This window comes from Thunnus albacares, chromosome 20 (assembly GCF_914725855.1).
Source record: "Thunnus albacares chromosome 20, fThuAlb1.1, whole genome shotgun sequence".
Taxonomy (NCBI): Eukaryota; Metazoa; Chordata; class Actinopteri; order Scombriformes; family Scombridae; genus Thunnus; species Thunnus albacares.
In genome coordinates, this window is record NC_058125.1 from 27,097,985 (window position 1) to 27,124,584 (window position 26,600).

A 26,600-nucleotide genomic window follows, 5' to 3' on the forward strand; every position below is an offset into this window, starting at 1 on the left:
CAAATGTAGCAGATCGATGTCTGCGTGAAGCGGGGAATGATTGAATATAGGAAGAATATCCAGAGTGTGATGAAGATGAGTGTCCAGCAGAGGGAGACAGAGCTCTGATGATTCAGCTCTGTGTCACCCTGAAGGATGCTGGGAGGAGGAGAATGACGACAACAGAGGCTGCAGAGAGGCTAACAGCATCGGCACACAAACACACACTGACAGGAGCTAACTGCTAACTGCTCAGCCTTACACACACACACACACACACACACACACACACACACACACACACACACACACACACACACACAGAGAGAGACAGACAGACAGACAGACAGACAGGTGGAGGGAGGCTGATGCTGCCAGCACACACACACACACACACATACACACACACACACACACACACACACACACACACACACACACACACACACATAGTGACAGTGAGCTGCAGTGAGGCTAGCTGGTTAGCATGCTGTGGATAGGAGGCTAACCTACTGACACACACAGACACACACACACAGACACACACATGCAGTGATGCAGTGTCCGAGGCTTCCTATTGGACGGTGAGTGATGGTAAATCAAATCTTTTCATGTGTGTTTGTTCAGTTAGGCCTGTGTGTGTGTGTGTGTGTATGTCTGTGTGTCTGTCTGTGTGTGTGTGTCTGTGTGTGCCTATGATGACAGTTGATGGTGTTGCCATGGAAATAGTCATGTATTCCTCCTGTGCTTTGCGTTGGTTGCCGTGGTAGCGTTCTGACATGAAGGCATCAGTCACCAGGTGAACATGTGATCAGTTCGAGGTGGAATCAGGAGTTCAAGTACTATTATTACCGGTACTACTGCCGCTGCTGGTACTGCTGGTACTGTTGGTACTGGTAGTCCTGCTGGTACTACTGCCACTGCTGGTACTGCTGATACTGTTGGTACTGGTAGTCCTGCTGGTGCTGTTGGTACTGGTGGTCCTGCTGGTACTACTGCCACTGCTGGTACTGCTGGTGCTGTTGGTACTGGTGGTCCTGTTGGTCCTGTTGGTACTGTTGGTACTGGTGGTCCTGCTGGTACTACTGCCACTGCTGGTACTGCTGGTGCTGTTGGTACTGGTGGTCCTGCTGGTACTACTGCCACTGCTGGTACTGCTGGTGCTGTTGGTACTGGTGGTCCTGCTGGGACTGTTGGTACTGGTGGTCCTGCTGGTACTACTGCCACTGCTGGTACTGCTGGTGCTGTTGGTACTGGTGGTCCTGCTGGTACTACTGCCACTGCTGGTACTGCTGGTGCTGTTGGTACTGGTGGTCCTGCCAGTGCTGTCTGTGAATATTTGTTGAAACTAAAGTACATAGTGTGTTTCCTGAAGGAGAAGAGCGGCTGCTGAGAGATGAATGATCATTAACCTGTGCAGGTGAATGACAGACCGGTACCGCTGGTACCACCGATACTGCTGGTACTGCTGGTACTACTAGTACTGCTAGTACTACTTGTACTGTTGGTACTGTTGGTACTGTTGGTACTGCTGGTACTAATTGTACTGCTAGTACTACTTGTACTGTTGGTACTGCTGGTACTGACGGTACTACTAGTACCAGCTGGTACTGCTGGTACTGCTAGTATTACTTGTACTGTTGGTACTGTTGGTACTGCTAGTATACTTGTACTGCTAGTATTACTTGTACTGTTGGTACTGTTGGTACTGTTGGTACTGCTAGTATACTTGTACTGCTAGTACTACTTGTACTGTTGGTACTGTTGGTACTGCTGGTACTGTTGGTACTGCTGGTACTCAAACTGTTTCAGTTTTCCAAGAGAAGAGACTTCATGAGGATGAGTAGTGGGTTTGGTAAACGTTGGTCTCGTCTCCGTAACTTCTCCACCTTATAAGCAGCAGCTGCTTTAACAAACTTTGTTTCATCCAGAGACAGCAGGTGTCTGTCAGATGGTGTCAGTCTCAATAGGAAACTACAATATCAGCACAGCAACAGCAGGACAGGAAGATTCCCATCATTTATATATAACTCACTGAGTTTTAATCACTTTCTGATGTCAAAAAAGTGATGTATTTATCAAACTTGTGTGAGTGTGAGCAACTAATTTATCAAGTGACTTCCTGCTACCAACTGCTGAGTGATCACATGATTGATCACATGAAGGAATAACCAATCAGAGATATGGGTTGACCCAACATCTGACATATTGTACATTCTTAAAACAATCCTGAGAGTTTATTCCGTGGTTTGTTATTTTTGCAAGAACATACATTATATAATTATCAATTTTAAAAAAGTTCAGATTTTTATATCTTTGTGAATAATGAACATGGGAAACAATCTAATACATTTATAATGTATGGATATATAAATCGTGATCAGATTAAAGGAAAATGTCTGAAATGGAAACTAAATTGTGCTGCGAGACATTATGCGCATCAGGAAAATCACAGAAAAATATCAAAAACCGAAGTCATGACATCATTTCCTGTCTAGCTTCTGTAACTCAACACAATCTCTCATTCAGTATTTCTTATTTCGCTCTTTTTGAAAAAATGCTGTCAGACATTTAAGCCCTTGAGAAGAAAAAACTACAGATCCCATTAAAAGAACTACAACAGCAGCTCAGGTACTTACATCACCATAACTTGATTTTGTCCACATCCATAAACCTCCTCTGTGCTTTCTCCTGCAGTCATTGTCGCTGTTTGCAGCTGTAATCTGAGCTGTGTAAAGACTTCTATCTGTTCTGCTGTTATTACAGACATGTCTGAACTCGCCGCCACACCTCCACTTGCTCATGGACTCATCTCCTCTGTTGGGCCGTGACATTTAGCCCACCTCTAGGACTTATGGGAAACAATGTTTGCTGAAAACATAAATATTGGATAAACAACAGTATCTGATTGTTTTTTATCTAAACATATGAAGCAAGCCACAGGACATACTGTTAAGAAAGGTTTTGTTCCAAGGCTGGATTCATACTGACTAGCAGAGTTACACATGTTAATGTGGCTGATCAGAAAGTGATTGACAATCAAACCAATGCAGATTTATTCATACCTATATGGAATAGATTATAATGTAAATGTAGTAAATGTATCTGTGTGTCCACAGGTCCACATGTAGTCAAACTTCAGATTGACAGACAGCTCATTGGGGGGGCGGAGCCTGTAGGTGGAGGTGGTGATGTCAAAGCGAGCAGCAGGGGGGCGGGGGAAGGGGGAGCGACCTGATGCCATGGCAACCCTTCAAGCAGCCAATGAAGAGCTGAGAGCCAAACTGACAGACATACAGATAGAACTACAACAGGAAAAGAACAAGGTAAAGACGACAAAACCCAGAGTACTAATAATACTGCGTCTTCTGTAGTACAACAACTACTGACTACTGTCAAAGTACCATAACTGCCTGTCTATCTTTCTCTCTCCCTGTCTGTCTTCAGGTGAGTCGTCTGGAGAGAGAGAAGAGTCAGGAATTGAGAGCGGAGCATCACCGGGCAACGGTTGCCGTGACGGAACTGAAAACCAAACTTCATGAGGAGAAGCAGAAGGAGCTTGCCGTTACCAGGGAGACGTTACTACGGCAACATGAGATGGAGCTAATGAGAGTCATCAAAATCAAAGACGGAGAGATTCAGCGTCTGAACGGACTGGTGCTAACACTGCGGGACGGATCTGCTGACAAGGTGACCCATCTGACTCACACCTGTCTGTTTACCTGTCTGTCTGTCTGCCTTCTCAGGTGAGAGGGAAATAAAACTCCTCCTCCTCTCCTTTCTCAAATCCATACATCACCCTGTTTATCCAGGTCCAGCTTTTAGCGGCAGCTGTTTAAGCAAAGTAGTGCCTAAGTCCTTTTCAGAAGCCTCATCATCCTGACTCTCCTGGAAGATCTCAAGGTGTTTCCAGACCTGATGGGATCTATAATCCCTTCAGAGTGTCCAGGTCCCCTCCAGGTTTGTCCAGGATGTCTCCACAGAGTGTTTTCTGGGAGGGTCCTGATCAGAAGCTGAACCATCTCAGCCTGAGAAACTTTCTACTGCTCGAGCTGCAATCATGATGCGTCGCTCCCTCTTCACCACAACAGTCTGGTACAGAGTCGTCTTTCCTGCAGACGTAGCACCAATCTGTTGGTATATCTCAGCTCCATTTTACCCTCACCTACCATCAAGATACTTAAGTCCTCAGCAATTCACTCCCAACCTGAAAGGAAAGAGGGAACCGAGGATACAGGCAAAGCTCTCACTAGACTGGACTGAATGACTCATAGCAACGACTCCAGTGCTTCATAATCCTGCAGTACCCCCAACAGGATACTACAGGGGTCATAAACCTTCCCCAAGTCCACAAAACGCATGTAGACTGGATGAACAAACTCAGTCCCCCTGAATCTGAGGCCTGAATTACTCCCTCTGGCCTCCCAGTACCTGTCTACCGCTTCAGGAGTCTTCAGCAGCAGGTTTATTGGTTGCTGCCAGCAGTTGCCTTTGAACACTCTGACAGTCAGACTCTTGACTTCTTGTCCCCAGCCTTCCCTGGGACACCAGACAAATCTTCCTGAGTTGAAGGCCTCATAGACAGGGATCTTCCTACCCTGGAAGGGTCTTCCTACTTCACCCTGTTTGTGTTTAACAGCAGTCTGTCCTGCAGTGGTGATCAGCTGACAGCTCTGCTCCACTCTTTACTTGTGTGTCTAAGACAAACAGCTACAAATCTGATGATACAACTGCAAAATCAATCATCTACCTTTGGCCTCAGGTGATCTGGTACCAGGTGCAACCTCAGGCCACACTCAGACAGCCCTCTCATTCATTTGAATGGGGATAGTGCATTTACTGCAGTGGTCATCTGGCAAAAAGTTGAATTGGGCTCAACGCAACCCGACGTCATGTGGCAAGGTGCTGCAGTGGCCAATCACATACATGCAAGCGCACGTTCCTGGTGGATTACTTTGTAAGAGTTGCAAAATCCTGTCTGTGAGTATTACAAACTGCTTTGCAGTGTTTTGACTTCTGATAAGTCCTTAGATGCATTAATCTGTAACTCCAACTTGACTTCCTGGATCATAGTTTATTGTCTCACTGGTACCTCAAACAACATGCCCCCGTACTGCAACCCTACTATTTTCACACATTGCTGTTTTTGGTGTGAGAGCAGCTTTATAGTCAGACATGGTGTTCATTATGAACAGCTAGATAAGAAGACACCACTCAGGTTCAGATCAGACAGGCCGTTCTTCCCAATCACCTTCCTCCCAGTGTCTCCATCATAGCCCACATGAGCATTAAGGACCAGCAGAACTATGACACTATGCAGTCCTGATCCAGGAGTTTGGTTCCAGAGCTAGTGCTCTCACACTTTGGTTCCTTCTACATCAGACAGGTGATGTTCCCCATAGAACCAGTTTTTGTATTCTGGTGTCAGCTGAAGGCCCACCCGCCAGCATTTCGAGTGGTGCCCACATGTCATCTCTCCCAGCTGTGCCTGACTGGGCCCCATGAGTGCAGCGACACATTGCAGCAGCCTGCCGGTCATGTAGATTCACTTTGTACAACGTCAAGAGGATTTGGCTGTACCTGCGCTAGTACAAGCGTTGGTCAACTCATGACTGGACTACTGCAACTCACTCCTGGCTGGACTCCCAGCATGCACCGTTAAACCTCTGCAGAGCACTTGTACCTGGTCAGCTAGTTGAGAATTTGTACCACGGCTCTTTCTGACTCTCTGTCCTCTAACACTTGATTGTTTTGCCTTGCTTGTAAGTCGCTTTGGATAAAAGCATCTGCCATATGACAAAATTTAAATGTACAGTGAGTGAAGGACTGGCCACCAAGTTCTCTACAGTGAACTCTGATCCAGGCCTGATTCCAGGTGGGGGTCCTGGTTAGAGGTCTTCACGGGTCCACTCAGTTCTGAGGAAGTGAGACCCAACCAGGGACCCGAATTGGACCGGGTCCAAATTCTACCTCCTTTAATTTGTCAGGTCTCCTTTTAGTGTCACAGGTCTGTAATATGTCCGACACCTGAGTTGATCCGAACAGACCCAAGTGTAAGCTATCAGCTCTGATCACATGGTCACAATCACTGCAGGAGGAAAACAGTGTGTTTAGAGACAAGAGGAGAATATCAATGGTGAAGTGAAGAAAATCGACATGAGGAACAAGTTGAAGGAGAAGGAGAACAAGGAAAATTGGAAAATCGGTTGTATACAAGATTTATGCTGTAAATTTAGAATAAATAGATTAGAACATTTATTTTTGTCTATCTATCACTCAGTTAGCTACAGAAGGTTGTATTGTTGGTACAGGAGGTGGAATATGATTGTAAGTTGTGTTTTGTTATTATATTGCATGTTATAAATTTGTGTTTGAAGCATAAAAACTAATTATTTTCATTTAAATGTCTTTACATTCTTTCTTAGACCATCATTATTATAATACTGCTGCTCTTTCCCACTGCGGCTGCTTGTTAATTGATCAGATTAATTGATAGTGTATCAGGCTGCTGCCAGTGTTCTCTCTGTCAGATGAATATCTAACAGTCTTAGTCTGGTTCCGCAGGTGAGGAGCGCCCTGATGGCAGAGGTGGAGGAGACAAGGAGGAGCTGGGAAGCAGAGCGCTGTCGCCTCCAGCAGGAGGTTCAGGAGCTGCGAGGAGCAAAGAGGGGCGCAGACGAGGCTCTGGCATCAGCTCAGCAGGCCAGCCAGGCCCGAGCAGCCGAACTACGATCAGCTCATCACCAACACCAGGAGGAGCTGAACAGAACCAAGAGAGATTGTGAGAGGGAGATCCGCCGACTGGTACGAGTTAACACACACACACACACACAAACACACACACACTCACACACACACACACACGTGACAATTAACATACATGTGACTTTTAACGCACACAACTGCTCATGTTTGGGTTGTAGAGCAGCACATTGTGGATTTGGCTTTAAGAACATGATGATCCAAACAAACTATACAAAAACAAAAGTAAGTTAGCTAATAAAGATGAAAATGAGAGCGGACTTCCTACAAACTGATGGACTCTGATGAATGAATGAATGAACAGATGATTATTAACATGAACAGATGAAAGAACAAAGACTGGCTGAGCTCCACAGACTGGAACAATACAACACACACAGCTGTGAGACTGTGAGAGTCAAACACAGACTGATACGACACACACACACACACACACACACACGATCAGCCTCACACACCAAACTAAAGCGTCTCACTTCAGTTCACTTCCACTCAAGTTGTTGAGAAAAATAAAAAGCAGCTGTTACTTAAAAAAATAGAAACAAAAAAAAAATAGAACAAGTAATTAATTTGTGGTTCAACAATTACAAATAATTGAATTCATTCACACTGAGGGGAAGAAATCAGTCAGATGAGTTTGTTCTCCCTGATCTCAGCAGCAGCAAGATTATGCAGTTCTATGGTGAGTAGATAGTGCCACAATTACCTACCATGTCCACATGTTACATGCATCTAGTGTCAAAATAAAGAGCTTCCATGTTCATGGGAAGTAACAAAATAAAAGCAATACACTTACAAATGTAAGCTTCACACACATGAAATACACTGTATTGGGGTCATTCACACATATTGTTAATGATTAACATGAGTTTCTGCAATAAAACTATTTTCGGGTTGTGGATAAGTAAAATAATATGTTAAACATACAAAATAGCCTAAATCTGAACCAATCCTATCTGACAACATCATCACAGAGTCTACATAAAAACAAACATCTTAGAAATGCTGGCGATGTCCATGTCTGATAGTAACCAGGTGTATTACACAGTTTTAAAAGTACTGAGTTCAAACGTATATATATAGATGGAAGTTTCAAATATAAGCCAACATCGCACCACCACCAACAGATGTTCCTTTCATTGACTCGCCTTAACAACGCCACTGATCTCTTGTCTGCAGTCTCAATCAATCTCATTCAAAACTCCACACATGAAAGGTTGGACTGCTCCTGCTCCTTCTCCTGGTAATCAGTGAGACAGAGTCTCACCTGGATGTTCTTTAATCAGTTCTTAAACACACCTGCAGAGCATCTGAGTTTTAATCAGAGTAAAGCAGTAAAGTGTAACAGAGAATAAGATCCAAGAGACAACAGGAAGAAGAAGGAAGAAAGAAGAAATACTTTAGATTCATTACATTTTTACACAAAAACTAAAGGTGTCTCCGTGTTTGTAAATCTTGCAAAGAAAAGAACATATAACTCCGCCCCTTACCTGTCTGTCTACCTGTCTATCTGCTTAACCCCACCTCTTTCCTGTCTACCCGTATATATGACTAATCCCACCTCTTACCTGTCTGTCTACCTGCTTGACTGACTAACCCCGCCCCTTACCTGTCGGTCTACCTGTGTGCAGATGGATGAGATAAAGCTGAAGGACAGAGCTGTCAGTGTATTGGATAAAGCCCTGGGGCTTCAGGCTGGCCACGCCCACCGCCTGCAGCTGCAGACTCAGGCTGCCGAGCAGCAAATCGCAGCCCTGAGAGACGCGCAGAGGGCGGGGCTAAACCACCCTGGCCACGCCCCTAATTCTACCCCTAACACTGCTCCTCACATTGTAAGCTCCGCCTCTTCCTGCTTGTACAAACTGCATGTTCCTGTTCACCTCATGTCACAGTTTAACCACGTTTACTTCACCATAACATCACATGTCAGGCTCCGCCCCTTCAGAGTCATTATTACGTCAAACGCATGACCACAACAGCATGACTCATACCTTTACCTGAGAGGTCTTCCCACAATCCTTTGCTCACTCTTGACTAGTCCTTGTTGCTCTTTCAGTCAGAGATGGGTCATGTGACCAGGCGTTTTTTGTTTTTTTTTTTCTTTTCCAGGTGTCATAATTGAGAGTTTCAGACTTGTAAACAGCATTTAAAACATCCAAGTCATAAATACAACTGAGTTTTCTGAAAGCTGTGATACGTCCTTCTGTTTAGTACGAACAAAGACGAACGTCTGACATCAACCAAACACCAACGTTCAGTGTGATTAAACCCAAATTTAGTGTATGAGCTGTGAAATTATACATGATTTTAATCCTCATACATGGTTGTTTAACATAAATGAGCCAGATGAATGGCTTTCTATACATAAAAGGAGAAATAACACAATAAAGTGGAAACTGCTTTTAGTCACATCTGTCTGGGTCAAATTGATCACTATAAGCAGATGATTATTATACTGGAATTTTTATTATTATTATTTTTTTATTTCTTATGCAGATTACCATCTAATTGGCATTTATATATTTACTACATGAATATAAAGTAATAAAACGGGCAGCTGTTTAAACGCTTGTTGTTTTACTGCTGCATCTCGTTGCCTCGTTTTTGGCAATTTGTCATGAACTTGGAGGAGACGACGTTTTTCATTGAGAGAAAATAACTTTTCTTTTTCCCGTCATGATTTCAGTGCGCAAGCAGCAGCAGCCTCAGGTCACCAGCTGGAAGCAGACAGGTTATAATGGTGCTGCAGCCGCTAGGAACATATCAAACGTGTATCATATCATGGCAAGTAAAAAAAAAAAAAAAAAAATAGAATTACTGTAATTTTTTTTCCATATGTTGTCTTGTATGAAAAGACCCAAAATGAACACTGAAAGCAGAATACTTGATTACTATAAGTGAATTATTTAAACATTATTTGTATAGTAATAATTCTATCCTGAGCTTTTTTATCCATATAAGCAGTTGGTCACTGTAACTGTGATCACTAGAAGCTGTTTCCACTGTAATGACAAATACAACACTGCATAACTCTTGTCATGAGAGTAGCTACAAACACAAATTGAACAATGAATATGTTTCAGTTCTTCCTCACTGAAACCACAATCCTAACATCCCCCGGCGGGCCAGGATAAATACCTGCAGCTACTACACAAGGCCGAGTCTTCTGGGCTTTGAGTGGGAAAGGTTGATTATGTCATTTAATCCAAAGTGTCAGTTAGTTCTCTTTCAAAAGACAAAAGCATCAAGTTGTTCAGGTGTCCAGTCAACATGGACGATCTTTGGCGCGTCTGGATCTGTTATTACACCGGATTTGGTGACTGAATGGGTCCTTTTAGAGCCAACAAACATCTCACAACCATCCTGCTACAACTTCACTTCAGGCACGGCCTGGTCCAAACACGTCTCATCCTCTGGACGTGTTTCTTTTTAAAAAGCGGCTCAAACATAGCTGTTTAGCCATAGTTCCGACTTTCATCTAGCTGCTAGCTACACGAAACCAAGTTGTGACAGCACATGCGCGATGTAGCCAAACTTCAGTCACGTGCAGTAAGAGAGGAAGTCTTCATGAATCTGCTGACTAATAGACTGACAGCTTGCCCACCCAATCAGATTCATGAAAACTTCCTCTTACATGGTTGGATGACTGAGTTTTCATGAAACTAATAGGGTGGGCAAGTTGTCAATCTGAATTTTAGGGTGGGGGGAGGGGGGGCACAAAATCCCAATTGGACAGGCATTGCTCCCCAGTGCCCCCTTGTGCCACCGGCTATGCACCACACCCATCCTGTGTGAGGTGAACACACAGGTCTGACTTTACGAGTTGACCAGTTGTAGAAAGTCAGACTTAAGGACCACCTGAACATGTGATGAATCTCAGGCAGTGGTGGAAGAATCACTCAGATCCTTCACTTAACTAAAAGTACCAATACAGCAATGTAAAAATACTCCATTACAAGTAAAAGTCCTGCATGAAAAAAATACATAAGTATTATCAACAACAACAGAGCTGGAGGTTCTGAGCTACTTAACGGAGACAAGCAAGCTTCCAGATCATCGAACGAATCTGCTGTGTGATACGACAGAGAGAGAAAAGTTTAAGAGACTTAATCGCCTTTGGGTCAGACACGAGGTACATAAGGAATCTGAAGTATATTCCTCATTTGGGTTTAAGAAAAGTAAAACAACATCAACAATGAGGATATTTACAATAAATTAGATGTATGACAAAATGGTGAGCCTGATCAAAATATATAAAATAAAAGACACAATCTTTACAACAAGCAGCAATTACACTTTCTACTGGAGGTAGATATTACATACATTGAGAAATGTCACATCCGTTGACAATAATGTCAGGTATAACTCACCATGTTCAGCTTCAGGCAATTGAGAGATTGTAGCAAATTCTCAGTTAGAAGAATCTGCATCTGTAAAATAACGCTTTTAGAACAAAACAAAATGTCACAGACTATATGCAAACCTACCAATGATGCCTCTCTGGTATGTTGTTAAGGAATGCTAAGCATCAGAAGAGGTTAAACCAGAAACTGTGAAGAAAATCAATACTGCATTTCCAAAAGTTTGAAGTAAATAAAGTTCTTAGCAGTAGACATAGAAGACTATACCGCAGGCCATGGTTGACATTTTCAATCCCGAGTGACGCTGCTCTTGCAGTTGGAGACTTTAAAGACTCTTCTTATTCAAAGTCCTCCAGTCATGTTATGATGTTTAGGTCAACATTATAAATTATTGGGGTGTGATAAGACACATACGCCTTTGTGTATGTCACATTAAGTAATAAGACATGTCGTAGAATCATAAAAACATGGCTATAAACCTTTATTATACCCCAACACCCAAGACCTTTCAATTCCCTGAGCTCTCAATGCAATTGGATTGGTTAGGGGACAACCCGCGCAATCTCATTGGACGGGGAGGGGAAAGGAGACAGGACATAAACAGAAAAGGAGAGCTCTGATTGGACGAGGGGTAGGATCATCTAAAGTTCAACCTGTCAGTTAATGAAGGGGGTTTCATATCACTCTCTAACGTTATTTATCCCTTCCTGCTTTAGTTACCAATACTGTTAAAATCTCTTCAAAAATATTTGTGTAAGTCCACAACCTTAGAGAGACGACCCAGCTGATTGACTGTAAAAACTCTCTGAAGATTAGAAAAACGCTTTCAGACTCGTCCTGTTCATAAAGTTTCCCCCAGATGTTGTTGTTAGTCCAAAGAGGAGATCGCCTCTCTGAAGCCTTTTCTCTCACAACAAATGCAACATGAAATATTTCCATCAAAGCATAAACCTCACACTTTGTTTTCATTTCATCACAGTGATGGTGGGTGGGTGGGGGGGGGGTCTTTCTCATCTCCTCCCACCTTCATCACTAGCAGAATGTGTGTGTTTGCGTGTCTTCTCTCACTCTGCTCTACTCGGGATCAGTTTGTTGTCAATGATATAAAAAAACAAATTTTGTCACATTCCCATAAAACTACATAAGTACAGAAAACAGCTGTTTGAAAAGTAACCAAAGTGATGTCATGTGACCACACTTATATATAATAGAGTTGCAACTACCAGTTATTTTCATTATAGATTAATCTGTCGATTATTTTCTGGATTTATCGATTAGTTGTTTGGCCCCAAAAAATGTCAGAAAATGATGAGAAGTGTGGATCAGTGTTTCCTAAAGTCCAAGACGACGTCTTCAAATTCACTTTACTGTCATAGAGACTTAAGAACTAAAGAATTTGGAGATTTTTCATTAAAAAATGACTCAAAATGATATTTGGCAACTAGTTGATTAATCGACTAATCATTGCAGCTCTAATATATAAACTATATAATTCTTTCAGTTATTATGTCTATGATGTGAAGTCTGGTCTCCTCCTCACACTTTGCTCTGTATAAACTTGCATGATGTAATATGATTTTGCGTGTGTGTGTGTGTGTGTGTGTGTGTGTGTGTGTGCAGTCTCAGGAGGAACGGGACACTCGGAGGTTCCAGTTGAAAATCGCTGAGCTCAGCGCAGTCGTCAGGAAGCTGGAGGATCGAAACGCTCTGCTGTCTGAAGAACGCAATGAACTGGTAACATGGATCCCTGTATTTCATATTTTCTACGTATATTTTCTCTGTTTTGTGTTTCATATATTTTCTTGTGCGGTGTGTTTTTTCTGTAGCTGAAGAGGCTGAGGGAGGCAGAGAGTCAGTTTCTTCCTCTTCTGGACAAAAACAAACGTCTGAGCAGGAAGAATGAAGAGCTGGCCCTCGCGCTGCGTCGCCTCGACAACAAGCTTCGCTTCGTCACTCAGGAGAACCTGGAGATGGTAACTATGGTAACCCTTGACCCTGTACTCCTGTACCCGACAACACACGGACAAGCACAGTCTGAGTGCTGGTTCTGTCCCAGTTAAACCAGTTAAACTTCACAGTCAGGTCAGATACAGAAACAGTAACTCATTTTGGATTTGTAGTACTCTGTCCTACAAAACAATTTTAACATGTTTGCTGACCACAGCCACCAGTTACCATGGTAACAGCAGTGTTCGTAATGGTCCACAGAGGAGACCCAGCTCACTGAATGACCTGGACCGCAGCCACTCCAGCAGTTACCACGGTTACAGCCAGGAGGACAGAGAGATGGAGTTTCTACGACTTCAAGTTCTGGAGCAACAACACATCATAGACGACCTGTCAAAGGTACCACTACTACTACTACTGATACAACTGCTACTTCTACTACTAATACTACTACTACTGTTAATACTACTACTACTACCACTACTGTTGATACCACTACTAGTAGTACTACTACTAATAATACTAATAGTACGACTTCTACTACTGATACTACTGTTACTACTAATACATTTTACATGAAATCTTTTCCAGGCTCTGGAGACAGCTGGTTATGTAAAGAATGTTATAGTAAGTATTGAGTAGTACTACTTGTTCTACTGCAAGTACTACTACAGCTGTTACTAAGTACTGCTACTGTCTCTAATGTGGCTGATGATGAGTTAAATGTATTTTCCTAAAGCTACATTACAGTTTACCGGTTTGAAATCCAAAACATCTCACATCAGAAACCCTTCATCTCACGTCAGAGACCCTTGATACATATGTCAGGATCAGCTCTTGATCCAGAACACAGACATGTTGTGTTTGTGTCCTTCAGGAAAGAGACATGTTACTGAGATACAGACGACAAGAATCTGTGAGGAGGAAACGAACCTTCAGAGCCTGCAGGGTGAGACTGTCCATCTATATCTGTGTCCTGTTAATCGCACCGCCTTCTGGTGGGTTAGCTGAATTACATAAAACACTGTGTGTGTGTGTGTGTGTGCGCACGCGTGTGTGCGGGTATGTGTTTGCAGGTCATAGAGACATTTTATGGCTATGATGAAGAAGCGTCAGTGGACTCTGATGGATCATCTTTGTCCTTTCACACTGACCGAACCCCCGACACTGAACCAGACGAGGTACGTACCAGACTCCCACACACACACACACACACACACACACACACACACACACACACGCACACAAACATGTAATAATCCACTTACTCCGATGTGCAGAACAATAATTCTAGGCCTTGAGTTGCACCTGGAACATTTTGGCAGTGCACCACTTATCTGTACTATGTTGGAGTTACCTTGGTTGTCTCTATATTTAAACGATATTGCGTCTCCCCCTCCCCCTCCCCTCTCTGTGACGGTCGCCTTTGAGTGAAGCCGTTCGAAACAACTATAAACACAATTGATTTCCAACGTGGTCGGACAGCACGTTGTAAGAACCAGTTCTGATCGACCATAAATCAGCATAAAACAGCTGTCAGCAGATGTCCTGACTTCTTGCAGGAAACACAAAGCTTGCTTTCCTTTTCCACTGTGGCACAACTAAACTGAGTCAGTAATAGTTTCTCCTGCAGCAAAACTAGACTCAGTAATAGCTTCCACTGCAGTAACTAAATTGTGTTAGTAACACTTTTCACTGCAGCACAACCAAACTGTGTTAGTAACAGCTTCAACATCTTTTTTTTCGTAATAGTTACAGCTGATGAGCCATCGTTGGGAAAACAAAGGATCACAATATTATTTTATTCCTTTCTTTTTTTCTGCTGCACCAAAAACATACCGAACCGTGAATCTTGTGTGTTGTTACACCCTACTGTACACACCTGTAAACACATGACTACTGACTGGTTTTGTGTTGCAGGTGTGTGTCCGTGAGGAGGCGGAGCTTCGTTACCGTCAGCTGACTCAGGAGTATCAGGCGCTGCAGCGAGCGTATGCTCTGCTGGCGGAGACGAGTGGCGGGAACTACGACGCTGAGAAGGAGATCAAGGTAACGCAGCCTCTGAGCAAGGCACTAACAGGTCATTGGTTCTGTTCCCTGTAGTGGATTAAGGCACTAACATGTCGATGACTCTTCTCTGTGTGTTTCAGACCAGAGAGCAGCTGCTGACTGAAATCAGTCAATATGAAAGCAGAGTTGCAGATCTGGAGTCAGCACTGAAACAACAAGGACTGGTAACACGCACACATACATGCACACAAACACAATAAAACAAAAATGAAATGTAAAAGATGGAGTGATGACTGACACAGAGGTAATGAGCGGAGGAAGAAGTCTATCAGATATGAAAGATCAACATAAACAGAAACAAACAACACAATTGGTCCTTAGACAAGGTGAGATCATTGTCTGCATTCTGATTGGTTCCAGGGAAGACTCCTGGGTGTCTTCATGCTGATCAGAAGAGCAGAGAACCAATGAGAACGAGACAGAGGTAGAACAAACCGTAGAGTGTAGAACCGGGAGGCCAATCATGTGCCACAATGAGACAAACAAACAACAGCACCTCCTGTGATCAGCTGATCACCTGCGCTCCATTTCAACACACATACACACAGCTGGGTGGAGACGTCAGCCCGCATGTGTCCTGCTGCTTGTTATGTAGAGGTGAGGGTGAGTCACCAGGTCACATGTAGGTCAGGTGTGATTATCTGTCAGCTGATTATCCAACAGCAGCAGGTGCAGGAAGCACTGTGTCATCTTTAATAACAGGATGGAGCTCTGCAGTGACATCACCTGCTCAGCTGATCAGCTGGAGTCAAAACATGCAGACTGTTGGCTCTCTGTGGTACATGACTGGACACCTCTGACGTAGAACATGGAACATATAGACCATAGATCATAGAACATAGATCATAGAACAGGTCTGTTAGAGGTCTGAAAATACTTTTCAGTCGTTGACTGCTGACACTGTCCGTCTCTCCTCCTGTCTCTTTCTCCTCCCGCCTCTTTCTCTTCCTGCCTCAATCTCCTTCTGTCTCTCTCTCCTCCTGTCTGTCTCTCAGGATGTGAAGTGGGTGGAGGAGAAGCATCTGTTGTATCAGAGGAACCAGCAGTTGGTGGAGAAGGTGGAGTCTGTTTTCAATGATAAATATTTGGTCCTCTGTAGCTCAGACATCTCCAGATCTTATAGTGTTTTTATTTTTCACACATGTACAACAGCAGATATAAGTGCAACATGTTGACTCCAGGTTGGTGAAGACAGAGAGGATCATGGGATTTGAAGGCCTAAAGGTGGTTGATATGTTGCAGGTGAGGCAGATGGAAGGTGAAGAAGTGCAGCTGCAGAACGACATCCAGGACGTCAGAGACCAGAACGAGCTGCTGGAGTTCCGAATCTTAGAGCTGGAGGTGAAAACAGTGAGTCAGACATTTCAACCACAGTATTAAAACAAGCAGACTGACTGACACGCTGTCTCTCTGTGTCCATGGCAACCCTGTTTACTGTTCAGGAGAGGGAGCGCCGCTCACCGGCCATTAACTTCCAACAAATCCATTTCCCAGAAGGCCTCAGTCCTCTGCAGATCTACTGTGAGGCAGAGGGAGTCACTGTGAGTACACATGAGAACACCTGAGCACATCTGAGCACACCTATTGATTTACACGTCAAACTGAGTTAATTGCCATTATTTTGAACAGGACATTGTGATCAGTGAGCTGATGAAGAAGTTAGACATTCTGGGAGATAACGCCGTAAGTGTATGTTGCATTTATTTTGTACATGTATGTGTCCGTTTGTGACGACTGTGTTCAGATTTAACCTTCGAATGATTTTAATCTCCCTGTCAGACCTTCATACTTTCATGATGATATGTTTTGATGTGTTTACATTTTGTTGATACACATGACACGTGTGACATCCATGAAATGCATTATGTGAACTTGTTGATGTGTTTGTTAGTTTATCAAGTTGACATGTTGACTCTGATTATTAACAAACTGCCATCAACAGTCGCAAATGTCATGTTGACATGTTGTTTTCATTTTGTTTGACGTTATTTTTTTTGCATGTTTTACTGCAGAATCTGTCCAATGAGGAGCAGGTGGTGGTGATTCATGCCAGGACGGTGCTCACTCTGGCAGAGAAGGTAACAGACTCAGTTTTTGATGGAAACAGAGTGAACTGTTTGAAGTCTAAGTCTCACTCATCACTCATCACTCTCTTTCTCTCTCTCACACAGTTTTTGGTTGCTTTCACACTGGAAAAACCTAAAAGTCGACATTACAATCTTGAGTTGTCATTTAATTTCTTAAATTTTGGCTTTAGGTTGGTCCAATTTGAAATGTTCACTTATTATATTAAAAGAATAGCTCAGCTTAGCATAAAGACTGGAAAGGAGAGGAAACAGCCAGCCAGGCTCTGTCCAAAGGCAAAACCTACCAGCAGCTGTAAAGCTCACTGATTAATATGTTATGTCTTGTTTAACTGTCTCCGTTTTGTCCACCCGTCTGTCTCTGATCAGTGGTTGGAGTCGATTGAAGTGACGAAGTCCGCTCTGCAGCAGAAGATGTTGGACATTGCAAGCGAGAAGGTAAAAAAGTATTCTTTAAATTATTATTTGGGTCTTTTTATGCCTGTATTAGATAGCAACTGCAGAGAAATGACAGTAAATGAAGCAGAGAGATGCATCAATTTTAGATTAGATTAGATCTTTATTGTTATTGTGCTCAGAAGAATGAAAATCTGTTCAACGCAATATGTGCAATATGATAGTGTTTGGTACGTCTGTAAAGTGTGTAGTAGATAATGAATGTGTGTCTTTTTCAGTCTTTGGTTTTGGGGGGTAAACAGAAGTTGCAGCTCTTGGAAAGAAGCTGTTTTTTAGTTTGTTTGTTCTCCTTTTGATTGTCCTGTATCTTCTTCCAGAGGGGAGGGAGGCAAACAGACAGTGTCCGAGATGGGTTGGGTCTTTTATGATACCGCTGGCTTCCTTTTGTAGTCAGCCAGTGTAAATATCCTTTAGAGGTGGTAGTGTAGTCCCAATGATCCGCTGAGCCACCTTCACCAACTGTTGCAGATCCATCTGGTCTTCCCCAGTACAGCTTCTGTACCACAGGAAGTATAGTTCCTGCTGGGCCTTCTTCACCAGGTGAGAGATGTTTACATACCATGTGAGGACTGCGGTGATGTAGACTCCCAGGAATTTGAAGTTCTCCGCCCTCTCTACCTCCTCCCCTCATATGCAGAGTGCTCAGTGTGCCTTGATCTTCTGAAGTCTTTTATCTATCTCATCTATTATCTCCTTAGTTTTAGTGATGTCGAGGTCCGGGTTGTTATGGGAATACCACTCAGCTATCGTTATTATTATTATTATTATTATTATTATCATTATTAGTCTTTATTAAACAAGGACATGCACAAAAAACATTAATCTCCAAATGAGAGGAGATAATTTATGCCAGATTTAGGTTTTAGCATTTAGCTGCATTCCCTAGGCAGGTACACAGAACAATTACCAGATAATAAAAACATTCATTTACATGCAACACCAGTACATAGTCTCTATTATACTAACAATTCTACAGACAAATCTAAAAACACACATCAACATATAAATGCAAGCACATTCATCCAGTACAACTATAGAATTACAATTTATTACAATTCAAAATCTGAATCACTGTAAAATAAATGTTGATATGACTGGTTGCTCAATATCCATTTTTTTGCACCACGGGAAAAAGAATGAAAGTCTTTGCAAGTTTTAAGCTCAGCTGGAAGCATATTCCAATGTTTGATGGCCATAAATGAAAAAGCAGATTATGCAAAGGCGGTCTGCCGCAGAGGGATGTGTAAGCCTGAGTTTAGAGCAGATCAAGAGGTTCTGCTCATTTGTTTGGAGCGGAGCTGAAAAAAGCTCCACAATGGTGGAGGAGCAGCATTGTGAATTATCTTGAATACCAATCGAACTTCTGAAAACAGAATGAGATTTGTGGTGTCGAATCTCTTCCCTGTAGGCTGTTTCATTGTTGTTTGTAATCAGTCCTACTGTGGTGGTGTTATCTGCAAATTTGACAATGGTGTTGGAGGGGTGAATGGGGGAACAGTCATGTGTAAAGAGGTGTTCAGGATCAGAGTTGAGGAGGTGTGACCTCCAATCTTGACATTTTGGGGTCTGTTGCTTAGAAAGTTAATTATCCATGAGCACAGTAAATGGTGTTGATGTAGTGTTGATGTAGTTGTATGGTCTGGTCCTTCCCTGGTAGTGCAGGATGGGTGTTGACCTCTCCATTCTGATGGTTGAAGCGAGCATAGAACTGATTCGGTGTTATCACTGCTAGTACTTGAGACTGTGTAACTATTCTTGTAGCCAGTGATTGTCCTTATCCCCTTCCTGATGCACCAGGAGTTGTTGTTATTGAAGTGCTCCTCTATGGGCTGTTTATACCTGTGCTTGGCATCTCTTATGCTCCTCCTCAGTCTCCCTTGTGCTTCTTTGTAAGCCTGAGTGTCTCCAGATTTAAAAACTGAGTTCAGCCATGGTTTCTGATTGGGAAACATGTTGACTGTCTTTGTTACAGTCACATTTGCAGCACAAAGTCACATTTGCAGCACAAAGTTTATGTTGGAGAGGACAGCTGATGTGTGTCTCTCCAGTTCTGCATCCTCAGTGCATATATTTCAATCTGTGATATCAAAGCAGTCCTGCAGTACTGAGGTAGCCTCCTCAGTCCATGTCTGAACTGTTACAGGTGGTGTCTGTCTGCAGATTAGGAGTTTAAATGCAGGGGTGAGAAACAGGGACACCTCACCTCTGTGACCTCTGTGAGTGTTGTTATTGTTTTGTAGGATCTGTTCAGTAAACAGAAGGGTTACCTGGATGAAGAGCTGGACTACAGGAAGCAGTCAATGGATCAGGCTCATAAGGTCAGTGTGACAGCTGCACAGGTACAAACACTTTTTCAACAGATGACAAAATAAAACACGACAACTAGCTGGATGGAAAGTGAATGATTATGAAATAGAGGTGTGTGGTCTTTATTTTAGAAAGGTTTTTATTTTTTCATTATGTGAACAAAAGAAAACCAAATAGAAACAGATGAACCAAGATAATTTCTGAACATGCTCTAGAAACTCCCTGAAACACTAACTCTGTTACAGAGCAGTCTAACTAAACACAATCTAACTAAAGACAGTAACTTAAGACAGTCTAACTAAACACAGTCTAACGAAAGACAATCTAACTAAAGACAATCTAACTAAACACAATCTAACTAAAGACAATCTAACTAAACACTCTAATTACAGCACAGTTAATGTTGACTTTTTAAATGTCTGTCTGTGATGCAGAGAATCCTGGAGCTGGAAGCCATGTTGTTTGAGGCTCTGCAGCAGGAGGAAGACTCCAGGATGGTGGGATTAAAGATGGAGGAGGCTCGTCTGACTGAAACACTGACAGAGGACGAGAGAGAGGGGCTTAGGAGAGCCATGGACCAGTGGAAAAGAACTGTGATGTGTGAGCTGAGAGAGAGAGATGCCCAGATCCTCCGAGAGAGGATGGAACTACTGCAACTCACACAGCAGGTAAACTAGACAAGTGTACCTTCACACAACAGACTGGTAAGAACTCTCTGGTAACAACTGGTTAGCTAAATAACAGATTTACCTTTAAACAACAAGTAACAACAAGTACACGTTTAAACAAAAGATTGACCTGTAAACAACAAGTAAGCTTAATATCAATATTAACATGATGCTTGTATGTTTCAGAGAAACAAGGAGCTAGAGGAATTTATAGAAGCACAGAAACGTCAGATCAAAGAACTGGAGGAGAAGGTATGAACCAATAGAAACAGAATTAAGGCTTGTTTTGGACCAAATATTCATATAAAGTTACTCAAGCGTTCAACAGCTCATTCATTACTGTGGAAACATAAAAATCTGCTTTGTGTAACTTCTACTAACTCTCAGCTATTTGCTTCTTTTTCTTTCAGTTTCTATTTCTGTTTCTATTCTTCTCTTTGGCCTTCATCCTCTGGTCCTAACAGCAGCTGGTGAGTCACACAGCAACTCGGTCAACTGCAGGAAAACGGGTTTTAGTGTGCTGACACGTACTACTGCAGGACAACAGAGTTTATTGCAGGATGACACATTTTTACTGCAGCACAACAGTTATACAGGTACACAGGGTTTACTCAGGCATACAGGTAATTACCCAAGTATACAGGGTTTAACCAAGTACAAAGGGTTTACCCTAAGTATACAGGGTGTACCCAGGTACACAGGGTTAACCCAAGTATACAGGGTTTACCCAGGTATACAGGGTTAACCCAGATATACAGACTTTAACCAGGTACAAAAAGTTTAACCAGGTATACAGGTAATTACTCAGATATACAGACTTTACCCAGATATACAGGATTTACTCAAGTATACAGTGTTTAGCCAGGTACAAAGGGTTTACCTAAGTACACAGGGTTTACCCAGTCTCACAGGGTTTACCCGGTTTCACAGGGTTAACCCAAATATACAGGGTTTACCCAGGTATACAGGGTTTACTCGGGTATACAGGGTTTATCCAGATACACAGAGTTTACCCAAGTACACAGGGTTTACCTAAGTATACCGGATTTATCCAGTTTCACAGTGTTTACCTGGGTACACAGGGTTTACCCATGTACACAGGGTTTACCCAAGTACACAGGGTTTACCCAGATACACAGGGTTTACCCAAGTACACAGGGTTTACCCAGATACACAGGGTTTACCCAAGTACACAGGGTTTACCCAGATACACAGGGTTTACCTAAGTATACAGGGTTTACCCAGTTTCACAGGGTTTACCCAGTTACACAGAGTTTACGCAGGTATACAGGCAATTAGCCAGATATACAGAGTATACCCAGATATACAGGGTTTACCCAAGTACACAGGGTTTACCCAAGTATACACGGTTTACCCAGGTATGAAGAGTTTACCCAGGTATACAGGGTTTACCCAGTTTCACAGGGTTAACCCAAATATACAGAGTTTACCCAGTTCCATAGAGTTGACGCAAATATACAGGGTTTATCCAAATATACAACATTAACTCAGGTATACAGAGTTTACACAGGGTTTACCCATGTACACAGGGTTTACCCAAGTATACAGGGTTTTTCCAGGTATACAGGGTGAACCCAGATATACAGACTTTAACCAGGTACAAAAAGTTTAACCAGGTATACAGGTAATTACTCAGATATACAGATTTTACCCAGATATACAGGATTTACTCAAGTATACAGTGTTTAGCCAGGTACAAAGGGTTTACCTAAGTACACAGGGTTTACCCAGTCTCACAGGGTTTACCCAGTTTCACAGGGTTAACCCAAATATACAGGGTTTACCCAGGTATACAGGGTTTACTCGGGTATACAGGGTTTATCCAGATACACAGAGTTTACCCAAGTACACAGGATTTACCTAAGTATACAGGGTATACCCAGGTACACAGGGTTAACCCAAATATACAGTGTTTACCTGGGTACAAAGGGGTTACCCAGGGACACAGGGTTTACCCATGTACACAGGGCTTACCCAAGTACATAGGGTTTACCCAGGTACACAGGGTTTACCCAGATATACAGGGTTTACCCAAGTACACAGGGTTTACCCAAGTATACACGGTTTACCCAGGTATGAAGAGTTTACCCAGGTATACAGGGTTTACCCAGTTTCACAGGGTTAACCCAAATATACAGAGTTTACCCAGTTCCATAGAGTTGACGCAAATATACAGGGTTTATCCAAATATACAACATTAACTCAGGTATACAGAGTTTACACAGGGTTTACCCATGTACACAGGGTTTACCCAAGTACACAGGGTTTACCTAAGTATACAGGGTGTACCCAGGTACATGGGGTTAATCCAAATATACAGTGTTTACCGAGATACACAGGGTTTACCTAAGTACACAGGGTTTACCCAGTTTCACAGGGTGTACCCAGGTACACAGGGTTTACCCATGTACACAGGGTTTGCCCAAGTACATAGGGTTTACCCAGGTACACAGGGTTTACCCAGTTACACAGGGTTTACCCAAGAACACAGGGTATACCCAAGAACACAGGGTTTACCTAGGTATACAGGCAATTACCTAGATATACAGAGTTTACCCAGATATACAAGGTTTATCCAAGTACACAGGGTTTACCCAAGTATACAGGGTTTACCCGGGTACAAAGAGCTTACCCAGGTATACAGGGTTTACCCAGTTTCACAGGGTTAACCCAAATATATAAGGTTTACCCAGTTCCATAGAGTTAACCCAAATATACAGGGTTTTTCCGAATATACAACATTAACCCAGGTATACAGGGTTTACACAGGTACACAGGGATTACCCATGTACACAGGATTTACCCAGGTATACAGGGTTTACACAGGTACACAGGGATTACCCATGTACACAGGATTTACCCAACTATACAGGGTATACCCAGGTACACAGGGTTTACCCAAATATACAGTGTTTACCTGGGTACAAAGGGTTTACCCAGGTACACAGGGTTTACCCATGTACACAGGATTTACCCAGGTATACAGGGTTTACCCAGGTACACCGGTAATTACCCAGACCTTGCCGCTGTTGCCAAGTGCTTGCTCATGGGGGTTTGTTGGATCTTTGTAAATTAAAGAGTACAGTCCTGTTCTGCTCTATGTGAAAAGTGCCCTTAGATGACTTTTGTTGTGATTTGGCGGTATGTAAATGAAATTGAATTGAATTGAATTGAATTGAATTAAATACAATTGAATATACAGGGTTAACCCAAGTATACAGGGTTTACCCAGGTATACAGGTAATTACCCAGATATACAGGGATTTACTCAAGTGCAAAGGGTTTACCCAAGTATACACGGTTTACCCAGGTACACAGGGATTACCCAAGTTCACAGGGTTTACCCAAGTATACAGGGTTTACCCAAGTGTACAGGGTTTACCCAGGTACACAGGGATTACCCAGGTATACAGGGTTTACCCAAGTATACAGGGTTTACCCAGGTACACAGGGATTACCAAAGTTCACAGGGTTTACCCAGGTATACAGGGTTTACACAGGTACACAGGGTTAACCACCTGAGATGCTGGTTTAGTGTAACATTTTTTATTTTCTTCTACGGAGCAGAATTATCATATACATAAATGTATATATAGAATATTCTAAATTATATATAAATAGACTCTGTGCCTGCTGGTCACTGATATTGGTCAGAATTAATTTTCTATGAATCTAAATAAATGTATATGTATATTGTGTTATATTTTAAGATCGTGTTTATGTGACATCAGAGTAGAAATGTGCTCTCTTTGCTTTAGCGTCTGCAGGCCTGCAGAGTCCAGCAGCTGAACACTCAGTGGGGTCAGCTCAGTCTGGATTGGCCAAGAAGACAGAAGGATTCAGAGGGCTTCAGGTTTTGGAACCAGCAGCACCTGACTGAGGCATGTTGGCTTCACTGCCCTACTCACCTGCCTCTGGCTGCTATCAGCCAATCAGAGCAGAGCCCAGCTGTCAGCTGACTCTGGAACTACACTGTCACACCCTCCCAGAATGCCACTGTGTTGATTCAGAGACTGAGCTATGGATGGTTTCCATGGCAACAGAAGAATGTTGTGTTATAGAAGAGCGAAACCATCACCGGCAACATGCTAACTATCTTAGTGTTAGCTAATGTTTGCCAGAACGTTCTTTGTCAGTTAATTGATATGCAGCTAACAAACACACGTGCTGGCCTCAGCCAGCTGGACAAAAGTGGTGCTGGACTTCATACAGTTAGCTCAGCTAGCTGAACTTCCATTAGAGCTAGCTAAGCTAGCTGATTTCAGACATTGTTAGCTGAGATAGCTGGATAGCAACAGTTATCTTTGCCAGTTGACTTCAGAGTTAAAGTAGTTAATTGTGTCAATTAAAGGTAACTAACCGATTTGTGGGTTAATGAAGCTGCAGTGAGTCAGAGCTTGATGAAATACAGTAGGAGTTCATTAAGTGGTTGTGAAGTTACACACGGTTGAATCACCATAGAAACACGGTTGAAAAACAGAATCTGTTCTCACCTGTCCTGATTTAAGTTCAGATGAAGTAAACTTTGTTCTGATTGGCTGTTCCCCCTGCAGGGTAGAGAGTGGTTTAACACAATAGAGCCTTTCAGCTCACTTATAGAACTAAGGTTACTGCGGATAACCTTCATCACATCACAGGACCAAAAACTGATGAAGGAAACTCTTCCTCATGACTACAGGAGGTATGCTGGAGGTCAGAGCTGCGAGAAAAACAACTGAACTTTAAAAAGAAAACAATACCATGAAGCATGAAGTTTGAAAGAAGTGAAACTTGGTAATTAAAGCCGCTGCAGGTCATGTCGTCATTCAGCCGAGAGCGGACATGATGGGAAGTGAAACACGGTCCAGGTGATCCAGATTACAGGTGGTGAGGTTCAAACTGATGGAAGAAAGTACAATGTCAGTTCTTAGACTGGACTGAATTATGGAGGATAATTTCACAGAACAATAAAGAACACATATTATTCATAATTTATTACTATTATATGAAATTATGCATCTTTTTTCTGCTATGAAAGATAATCAGTTGATACTGAAATTACACTGACAGTTTGAAAAGGAAATCTTTAAATAAAATTATATCAATATTTTGTAGTTTAATCAATTGCAAAATAATGTTAATGTTTTATTGTTTTGCTTATCTGGTAAAACTTTTAATATTTTATTTCATGTCAGGTTTAGCGTTTCACTTTCCAGTTTGTCATTTCAGTGTGATGAAATTCTGGTTGGTATTATTTTTAACTTTTTTAACTGTGATTATCTTTACTATTTGTTTAAAACATGTTTTCTCTGTGAGAATTATCCTCCATTGGTCCTGCAGCGTTCAGAACAGAAACTGAGTATGTTTTAAAAACTGGATGCTGCAGTTGTACTTTTATTATTCCAGATGATATTTTTCTATCCCCGCTGTGAGTCTGATCTCAGTGAACATCTGAAGAGTCGGCACTTCAATGTAATTACAGATTAAAAATGATGGAAAGGAGACTGATGACAAAACTGTGTTTGTGTTTTGTGATTGAGTCCATCAGTGTGTTTATAATCATCTAAAATATTACTATAAAAAATATGAAACATGTTTATTGAGTTGACATAAAATTCATGTTTGCAGATGCATTTCATTTGTTACAGACTGTGTTTTTGTCTTTTCTCTTCAGCAGTCTGAAGCAGAAGAATGAAGGCTGCAGTTTTCCTTCTGCTCATATTCATTATTTAGAAAAACAGATCAGAGACGTGATGGAGACACGAGACGGGGTGACGGAGACCTTACAGAGATGGGAAAAAGTTGTGACAGAGACACATGACGGAGAACACTTGATTTAGGTTTTATTTATCATTATTCTTATTAAGAAGATTATGAATAATAAGAAGAAGAACACAGTTGAAAAGTAGCCGCTGCTGTGTGTCTTTCAGCACCATGGAGGCGAGGAGAGAGAGGGATGCTGTTTA

General features: G+C 42.3%; 2 protein-coding genes across 9 annotated transcripts in view; both read left to right on the forward strand.

Moving 5' to 3' along the window:
* LOC122971137 (microfibril-associated glycoprotein 4-like) overlaps positions 1 to 26,600 on the forward strand; it is a 750,976-nt gene that overhangs the window by 621,801 nt on the left and 102,575 nt on the right. The window lies entirely within an intron of this gene.
* On the forward strand, positions 442 to 26,136 carry jakmip3 (Janus kinase and microtubule interacting protein 3). Of its 8 annotated transcripts, none has more exons than XM_044337616.1 (24): positions 442 to 573; positions 3,099 to 3,305; positions 3,427 to 3,669; positions 6,544 to 6,783; positions 8,373 to 8,573; positions 12,723 to 12,836; positions 12,929 to 13,084; positions 13,311 to 13,448; positions 13,641 to 13,676; positions 13,927 to 13,998; positions 14,126 to 14,230; positions 14,970 to 15,098; positions 15,200 to 15,283; positions 16,115 to 16,177; positions 16,362 to 16,460; positions 16,562 to 16,660; positions 16,749 to 16,808; positions 17,132 to 17,197; positions 17,573 to 17,641; positions 19,900 to 19,977; positions 20,401 to 20,634; positions 20,821 to 20,886; positions 21,045 to 21,104; positions 24,414 to 26,136. In XM_044337616.1, the coding sequence occupies exons 2-23, from the start codon at positions 3,171 to 3,173 to the stop codon at positions 21,093 to 21,095; spliced, it is 2,538 nt and encodes an 845-aa protein (XP_044193551.1). In that variant the 5' UTR covers positions 442 to 573; positions 3,099 to 3,170; the 3' UTR covers positions 21,096 to 21,104; positions 24,414 to 26,136. The 8 variants fall into 8 exon arrangements, with proteins under 8 accessions (XP_044193551.1, XP_044193550.1, XP_044193552.1 ...); XM_044337615.1 differs by having other exon boundaries at positions 442 to 563; XM_044337617.1 differs by having other exon boundaries at positions 442 to 563; positions 16,749 to 16,802.

Bases quoted from the DNA above. Each gene is read 5' to 3' on its own strand.
- jakmip3 (XM_044337616.1), top strand. From the start codon at position 3,171: ATGTCAAAGCGAGCAGCAGGGGGGCGGGGGAAGGGGGAGCGACCTGAT. The intron at 6,784-8,372 runs GTACGAGTTAAC...ACCTGTGTGCAG, and splicing joins AGAGGGAGATCCGCCGACTG to ATGGATGAGATAAAGCTGAA. The intron at 17,642-19,899 runs GTAAAAAAGTAT...ATTGTTTTGTAG, and splicing joins TGGACATTGCAAGCGAGAAG to GATCTGTTCAGTAAACAGAA.